Source organism: Canis lupus, chromosome 9, assembly GCF_011100685.1.
Source record: "Canis lupus familiaris isolate Mischka breed German Shepherd chromosome 9, alternate assembly UU_Cfam_GSD_1.0, whole genome shotgun sequence".
In the NCBI taxonomy this organism is placed as follows: Eukaryota; Metazoa; Chordata; class Mammalia; order Carnivora; family Canidae; genus Canis; species Canis lupus.
Window position 1 is genome coordinate 14,336,918 of NC_049230.1, and position 8,421 is coordinate 14,345,338.

General features: G+C 49.1%; 1 protein-coding gene across 3 annotated transcripts; it reads right to left on the reverse strand.

The window, feature by feature from the left end:
• Window positions 1-2,171: 2,171 nt before the first annotated feature.
• On the reverse strand, window positions 2,172-7,927 carry C9H17orf58 (chromosome 9 C17orf58 homolog). Of its 3 annotated transcripts, XM_038546841.1 has the most exons (5): window positions 7,785-7,927; window positions 7,574-7,679; window positions 4,891-5,445; window positions 4,506-4,697; window positions 2,172-3,860 (listed from the first exon to the last, which is right to left on the reverse strand). In XM_038546841.1, the coding sequence occupies exons 2-5, from the start codon at window positions 7,647-7,649 to the stop codon at window positions 3,670-3,672; spliced, it is 1,014 nt and encodes a 337-aa protein (XP_038402769.1). In that variant the 5' UTR covers window positions 7,650-7,679; window positions 7,785-7,927; the 3' UTR covers window positions 2,172-3,669. The 3 variants fall into 3 exon arrangements, with proteins under 3 accessions (XP_038402769.1, XP_038402768.1, XP_038402772.1); XM_038546840.1 differs by having other exon boundaries at window positions 7,574-7,926; XM_038546844.1 differs by lacking the exon at window positions 4,891-5,445 and having other exon boundaries at window positions 7,574-7,642; window positions 7,785-7,906.
• Between the last annotated feature and the right edge of the window lie 494 nt (window positions 7,928-8,421).

The following is an 8,421-nucleotide window of genomic DNA, read 5'->3' on the forward strand; positions in this document are numbered from 1 at the left end:
GATCTGGTGCAGTTTCTAATGAAACAGTGTTTTGGTTGGTTAATATATTTTCTGTAGCCGTTGGCATTGCCGAATTGTACCAAAAAGGTAAATTTTATGGGAATCCTCAGACTAGGAAAATATTAATTTCATATGTATATTTAATAGTATAAAGCCTTTTGCAATTTCTAACACCAAATAGACATTTTATAGTTTTATCAACTACAGAGATTTAATCTTTCAGAAGTAATTTTTGAAAAACATACATTCTTATAACACATAATGAGTTTCAAAGCTGCTTTTCTAGGAGTATTCTTTGACAACCTCCTGCTATTCACTAAGATATACATATTGACAGCAATTTTCCTTTGAATAATCCAAGTAGTAGAATGCACATTTGTGATATGCAGTTAGGATTTTTCTACCCAGACTTTGGGCTTGTAAATACATGTAATTTGCATCAGTAGATTTCCTTGACTAAAAGTATTATCGGTGCTTGTTATGTTCCATCTGCCAAGTTCACAATCCTTGAAAACTTTTCATAATAACTATTTTCATAATACTGGGAAGGCTTTTTTCTCCCAGTCTCCAGAGTCTGGAGGATTTGTATTTTAGTTAATGTCCCGCAATAGGTTAAAAAAAAAAAAAAATTGTGAACTTTCAGAGATCTTTTCTAAAGTAAAACAACTGTCTTTATATTTCAAATGGCCTGGAGTGTTATTTAGAGACCCTGACATTTGCTGTTTCTAATCTACCTTCCCAGAATCTGTAAATTGAGGTTCTTTCCCTATTTGTATTCATCTGTATTTTTTTTTTTTTTTGATATTAAAGAGTCAGCCTGGTGGTGACCTTTTAAACGTGCACAGTCAGGCTGAGCTAGATAGAGCTCCAGGGTTATTGCAGCTCCCGCTCTGCAAGGTGATTGAGGCTGTTCCCTGGAAGCCTCCAGTTTCTCGTCCTGAAAGAGAGAATGGTGCTATCTCATGGGCAGAGCGTCTCGTGTTTGAGGGGAAAGAGCCAGCTGAGAGGTATTTTTAATCACCTGAAATATCCTGGGGGTACTCCTGGGTACTTCAAGCTACTGAAAAAGACATTTCTTATAAGATCACACCCCATTTGATCCAATTTGGACCAAATTCAACTAAAGAAAAGCTTTAAATGAAAAGTTCTGAACCTGAAATTAGGTCACAGTTGCTGGGTCCGGTTTGAGGTGTTTGCATATATGTGTGTTTGATCAACCTTAAAAATGATTGAAGGGAAATATAAACAAACAGTGCCAAGGGATAAAGTTAGTACCAAATAAAGGTATATATATTTTTATGGACCTAAAAGCAAGACAGGTACTCTTATTTTCTTGAGTTCTAACAGCTTAATTCAAAGGAGGGGTGCTACTTGAGTTCTGGAAGGCAATGGAGTATTTTACAGATGAGGGGCTATTACATGTGCACAGATTAGTCTTTGGAGCACAAATCCACAGGCTAAGAAAAAAATCTATCAGTAGGAGAAAAGGATTAGGAACTACAATGAATTTGCTACTTAAAAATTTCCATAAAATACAGATTGCATCCAAGGTACTGGCTGAATATTGAAAATGAGATTCTTAACCTTTTCTGCCTAACCTGGGAATATCAGTTTGCCCCCTACTCCCTATGCACATGCGCCCCTCACCCACCACTCTTCTACCTCATTGGAGCCTCGCCTCTCACCGCAATCTGATTCTTGAACGATGGCCATAACTCTGATGGGGCAGTTTCTAAAAAGCTGGCCTGCCGGTGTGTACACGCTGTTTGACCTCCAGCTATCACACAGATCACACAATTTTGTACTTCCAAAACTCAGAAGCAGTATTGTCAGGTTGGTCTAAACAAACCATAACCCTCGGGCTTTGAGTAAAAGTGATTTTGCCCCCTCCTTTTTCAACCAAAGCTATTTATATAACTCTTAATGTTTTAACTTGCAACCATCCAACCAATAATTTGTCTATTTGGCCATTTTGCAGTTTTCCTCACCGTGTTATTCAAGATCACCACTTAGTCTTTTCACATTTAAAGATTTGGCTTTGGTTTTTGTGACTGGTGCTACGTATGTCTTAGTTCATGTTTATCCTAAAGAAAGCTAAGCCAGAAGCTCTTCAATCTCTGCTTATCTCCTGCCAGATAGTTCACATTATAATTAATGCAGTCGATTCATTGCTGAGAAACAATTGTAGCATGACTTTTATTAAGTGTGGGCAACACTCATTTTTGGAAAATTCTCTAAAACTCCCTCAGTAATCCTTTACCACAGAATAATCAGAATCTCTCAAATGTTAAAAAAAAAAAAAACTGTCAATTTTTTTTTTTTAATGTTTTTGCCTCATTTGGGACAAATAAGGTGACAGTATCTCCCATCACACTTGGATGTTCTGTCTTAGGCTACTGCTTCCTTGTGGATGCTCTATGGTCCTGTCCTAAACATCCCTTAGGTATACAGTACTTCTGTGTGGCCATTAAAGACTAATGTTCTAAAGAACACATCTTGAGCTCCCTGAGCACATCTCTGAGACCAGAATAGGCTGGGTTTTTTTCTTCTTTGGTGCAGTTCCTGTTTATCTTTCCATAGGCAGTGATTTCCAATCATGGATTATCCGTGTCTCTATTCACGTGTTTCAGCTTAACTGATCTACAGCTTAAGTCTTCTGGGAAAAAAAAAAAAAAAAAAAAAAAAAAACCTGTTAATGTCTTTGGGGACTCAAGTATAAAATCGATATTAAATTCAGCTAGTGATTAAACCTTTTCCAAACCAACTGGAAAATGTTTAAAATTCCCATACTTGTAAGCTGTCATTGCATATTGGTTCCAGAGTTTTTGGAGTATGTTTGAGGAAGGCTTTTTTCCCAAACCTTTAGAGCTCAGTGAGGCTAAAAAAACCAGGTGCATCCAAGATCTGATTTCAAGGCAAGATTTACTACTTTACAAACACAAACACGATACTTGGTCTTAATAGAAAAATGACATCAGATACACCCAGAATATGTTTAGCATTGGGATAGTTGCCAGTCTGGCGCAAAACATGCGTTTTTAGGAGCAGGGAGGCATGAAAATAAACCATTTATCACATTTTGGTACATCAGGAACACTTGTTTGAATATTTTGCTTGAATTAAGCCTGTTAGTACTCTAAGTGTAAAACTTTAATACTTGTCTTGAGTTCTGACCCTAGTGTTTGATCTAAATGACATTTCAATACATGTCTTTTGACTAGTGCACTGTCTGTACAGAATTTAAAATGTGATGGTTTTAGTATGAAACTTGGGTTTGATACGTGATAGAACCTATTCAAAGTTGTATATTTAAAATCAAGGAAATGTTTTTTGTGAACTATTTCTACTGAAGAATGTATTTAAATTAAAATAATTAAAAATAAACAACATGAAGCGGTGATGTGTTAACTGGACAGGTCAGTTATCTGAGCCGCGTGAATAACTGCCACGAGAGCTGAATAGCTTTGCCAGGGAGCTCTGAAGCGTACCATCGAAGAGGCATCTTGTAAATAAGTGGCAACTTGAAGATTAGAGTTGGAATGACACAGTCAGTTCCAGAAGGAGCTATGGGCCCTACTCCACAGGAAGACCCCATTACGTGGAGACAGGCCCTTCCCCATCTTGTTGCTGAATGCCAAGTCTCTCCCAAAAGCCCAAGGATAGGACGATTCAGATGCACTGGGTGTGAACTGCATCTTGCACTTGCCCGTCCCTTTTTCGATTAAATCTCTTCACATAGCTGCTGCTGCTCCTGAGCAGTCCATCTCCGGGTCGGAGCCGTCCTCTCAGGACCTGGAGCAGAGCCGTAGGGAGCTGGCGTCTCTTATGGTAGATGTGGCCCATCACGATATACCTGCTGCCTGGGGAGGGAAAAAAAAAAAAAAAAGTAACCAGAAAGTACATTCATAGTGTCTTTTAAATGCCAAGAAGCAGTAAGAGATTGCGAAGCCGTCAAGGAATGCGTCAGCTTGCAACTACTGCTGCACATGTTGAAACTCAGACATTTCACCCTCCAACAAGCGGTGGAAACAGTCTAGTGACCTTTAGAAGACAACCACATAATCAGCCTGTGTAACCAGCCAACGTTACAAAGGTCCTAATCACGAGGTATCAGGAGGATTTTCCAGAGCACACCTCTAGAAAGATGTGGGAGTGGGTTCCCCCCTCCCCCCTCCAAAAAATGACCGCTCTAAACTTTTTTCTAAAAGCCTGTTCTGTGGCTCTCTGGCTACGCTGCTTCGTCACTCCGTATGTCAACACGTATCTGAGGGCCTGCTTTGTGCCAGCCCATGCTTTCCCCACCTTTCACCAGAGGCGCGGGGAGGCTGATGGCGCGTAAATCAGAGTGACAGAAATAATACCTGTCGTCTAAATTCTATTCATTTTTAGAATACTCCCCCCCGCAAAAAAAAAAAAAAAAAAAAAAAAAATCCCTGGCGGTGGCATCCGAGTTACAAGCGGTGGCATAAAGTCCGTGTATTAAGTGGTGGGGTCAGTGTCAATACCAGGTTTAAATTCTGGACACGGCTTATTGCAGCTGGAGTCGTCCAGGGCCAGTATGTGGACTCGGAAGAAAAACCCGTCCGGAGTGATGTACAGGCGGCTCATCTTGTACAAGCCGTCCCGGTCCACCAGCAGGGTCACCAGCCGGATCCCGGTGCCGAGCACGTCCACGTCGTGGACGATCCCGTTCACTGCTGCTCTTCAAAAAAACAAAGAGTTTGGAGAAACGCACAGCGCTCACGTCCCCTCTCTCCCCACTTGAGTCTGCACATCACGGACCGGCCCGCACGGGCGAGGGGGCCGCAGGGTGCAGCGGGTGGGTCCCCCCGGGCGCGCCCTCGGGGAGGCTCGGGCAGGCTCGGGCAGGCTCGCCTGGGCGGGGCTCACCGAACTCGCTCGCGCAGTAGGACTCGCGCTCGTCCAGGTCCACCCTGCAGGCGCGCGCGCAGGGCTGGGCGCCCGGCTCCGCGTCCCTCTGCGGCGGGCCGGGGCGCGGCGGCGGCGGGGGCGCGGGCGCGGGCGCGGGCGCGGGCTCCGGGGGCGGCGCGGCGGCGCGCGGCCGGTTGGGGTGGGCGGGGCCGGCGGGGGCCTCGGCGGCGCGCGCGGGCGGCCGCACGGCCGGGAAGCGCAGGGCCCGGGCGCGGGCTCGCCGCGGGGCGTCCTCCAGCGCGGGCGCGCGGCGGGGCGAGGCGCGGTTCTCCGCCTGCGCGAGGCGCGGGCTCGGCGGGCCGGCGGGCGCGCGCGCGGCCTCCCGGAAGCCGGCCCGGTTCTCGGCGGGCGGCGGGGGCTTCCGGCGTCGCGGGTCGGGCCAAGCGCGGGGGGCGGCCTCGGCCGCGCGTGGCCGCCGCGGGGCCTCGGGGACCGGCTGCGCTCGGGGCCCCGGCGTCTCCTCCGCGCTCGGGCCGCCGCCGGGGTCGGGCTTCCTGCCGTGGGGCGGCGAGGCTGTAGGGGAAAGAAGAGGAGAGGCCGGGGAGGCCGTCAGGAGGGCGCCCCCGTGGAGAGGGCAGGGGAGGAGCGGAGGTCGGAGGGGCCGGCGGGGGCGCGCGGGAGGGCAGACGCGCCGGGGGCGATGCAAACTCGGCAGGCACCTGCGAGAGGAGCGGGCGTGGGGGCGCTGGAGGTGCAGGTTAGGGAGCGCGAGGGCAGAGGAGGGCGCCCCGGGGGAGACCGACGGGAGGGTCTTGCCCGGGAGAACCAGGCCAACCAGGAAAAATGTTCTCCCCGCATGGGAACGTTTCATTTCCTTAAGGAACCTTCTCAAACCTATAGCATTCAAAAATTGCAACAACCTATTTGTTCTAGGACTAAACACAACTGTCAACTGTGGTTTAAATAACAACCCCCCCTTTTTTTTCCTGCCGTTTCTTTAATATATGTATAAACATCCGCCTTTTTGCTATGTACAGTTTGTTGAGAAAGTACCAAGAGCAAACCCCAGGGGGAAAGGTCTCATATTACAGGTTCTCCTAATTGTTTAAGCGCCCCTGACAACAGAACTATTTGGTTTTCCCATCCGTGTTTACACTGTCATCTTGGTCTCTGAGTGGATTTTTATCCGGCTTCTTGGACACCACTTACCAGTAAACCACAGCTAAGAAAGATCTTTAAAGCACGGCTGGGAGGCCGAGGCCCCTTGGTTGAGTATAAAAGCACACACACAGCCCACTTGCATTCCCCCTTTCCCTGGAGGAGAAAAATCTCTTAAATGATATGGCGTGAAAACAATTTTTTTTTTAAATTATGAATGATCCCCTCCGCCCCCCCCCCCCCCCCCCCAGCTCTGCAGACAGGTTAGTGAGCAAACTTCAGCCAGCTTGGAAGCTGGGCAACTTTCCATGCCCAGTTACACAATATCACCTCCCCGTTTGCCTGGGTCCCAGTGCCCTCCAAAGCGGCACAAGAATCTGTCTTTATTTTTCTTTTTCTGTTGTCTCAAGGGCTCGTTTTCCGCATTTCTCTCCTCTTGCCTCGAAGAGCCTGGTGTGCCCCCTTCGCAGCTCTCGCAACACTGCATTAAAAGTGCCTTATCTCGCCCAATCGACAATCTCCTTTAAAAATCAGCGTTCACCCAGCCCTAATAGCCGGTTATGGTTCATGTTTTTGCAGAGAGGTTGATTCTGACTCATTATGTCCAACGTCGTCCCATACACAGCTGAATAAAGTCCTGGTGGATATCCAATTCCTGACTGTCGACTGTTGACCTCACAACTGCTTCCCCATTGATATCACCATCTGTTGTCATGGGAAAGATTGTCTGATATTTGGGTTAAATGCCACTGAAGTCATTCAATTTCCATGTGGAAAAATAACCCAAAGTCAATTGCCCTGCGAGGTGCGGAAGCCGTTTTTCCCAGAGATAGTGAATCGAACAGAACATCCAAATAAAAGCAAAACAAAAACGTCTCCCCGCTGAGAATCCCTTATTTCATTTCCCCCCAGTAACTTCTTTTCAGCTCATGCATGAAATTGTGTGTGTTAGAGACGCAGGTATCCTCCTCCGCCCCCGCCAGCGCCACCCGCCCCCACCCCCGCCCCCGCCCCGGGGCCGGTGTCCGCCTGGGGCTCCCCGTGGCCCTCAGCCGCGCGGGGCGCCCCCAGCGCCTCGGATCGCCCGCGGGACCCGGGCCCGGGGCGCAGGGCGCACCCCGCGCTCCCCCGGGCGCCCGCCGCCCGCCGCGTCCTGCGAGCCCGGCCCGCGCGGCGCCCGAAAGGCACGGCCGCGACCCCTTGTGACACTTTCCCTCCGCCGTGATGGAGCAACTACTTAACATGCAAAGTTTTCTCCAGCCTGCCCGGCTCGCTCGAGATCATTTCAGCAGCTGAACTGGCTTCTTTCCGAAAAGGCTGCCAGGACACACAAAATCTTGGGGACACGGTTTGCTCCTTTCGAACACGACCACGGACCCGGAGTCCCCTCTCCTGCAAACTCCGACCCCCTCCTCGTCCCGCCCTTCAGCGCGCCCTCTCCCCGGCCCTCTGCCCCCCACCCCCAGCACCACCACCACGACCCCCCCCCCCGCCCACCCCACCCCTGCTCCTCCGCGGGGACTCCGCATTTCACCCATCTTACCTTTTCTGTCCGCCACTGGGGCTTCGGGAGATGATCCAACGATCAAACAGAGGAGCCAGAAAGCTCTAGCTGTCATTTTCGTAGACACGGTTCCCAGGCTCTAAAACTGAGCCTGGGCTTTTGCTCTTTCTCTCCCCCCACCCCTTCTCCACACCCCCACCCCCGTTCATGCTAATGAGGGGCAGCCTTTGGGGAAACGGGAATCACTCACTGAGCAGACCATTGGAACAAAACCGAGCTGCAGGGATTTCTCCCACTTCCTCAGGGGGACAAGCACATGGCCTCTCAAAGTTGTCCCTGCGAGCGTCGGTGGGCAGTGACAGCATCAGATCCCCAAACCTGAACCCCCATGTGGGTTTCCGGACCCGGGGAGGGGGAGGGGAGGGGAGGGGAGGGGAGGGGAGGGGAGGGTGGGGCGAGTGGCAGAAGAAGGGTGTTGAGGGGCTGAGGGACAGGGTGGGGGCCAAGGAGTGATAGGAAGTGTTTTCCAGATTAAGTCAACAACAAACAGGCAGATTAGTGCTCAAGACGACTTGGGCTTGTGGAAGGGATTCAAGATGACAGGAAAAATCCGCCGGGGAGTGTGTCAGGGGTTCTGAGAGAAGCCAAGCCTAGGTTTGGGTAAACTATTTTACTGTATGTGCCATTTTTATGTTCTAGAACCAGAAGGAAAACAGCCTTGAGCAAATAGGCTCTGTCTTCTCCCTCCCTTCCTTCTTTCCTTCCTTCCTCTTTCTTTCTTCCTTCCTTCCTTTCTTTTCTTTCTTTTCTTTCTTTTCTTTCTTTCTTTCTTTCTTTCTTTCTTTCTTTCTTTCTTTCTTTCTTCTTTCTCTCTCTCTTTCTTTTCT

Bases quoted from the DNA above. Each gene is read 5' to 3' on its own strand.
- C9H17orf58 (XM_038546841.1), bottom strand. From the start codon at position 7,649: ATGACAGCTAGAGCTTTCTGGCTCCTCTGTTTGATCGTTGGATCATCT. The intron at 5,446-7,573 runs GTAAGATGGGTG...TTTCCCCTACAG, and splicing joins CCCAGTGGCGGACAGAAAAG to CCTCGCCGCCCCACGGCAGG. The intron at 4,698-4,890 runs GTGAGCCCCGCC...TTTGAAGAGCAG, and splicing joins CTACTGCGCGAGCGAGTTCG to CAGTGAACGGGATCGTCCAC.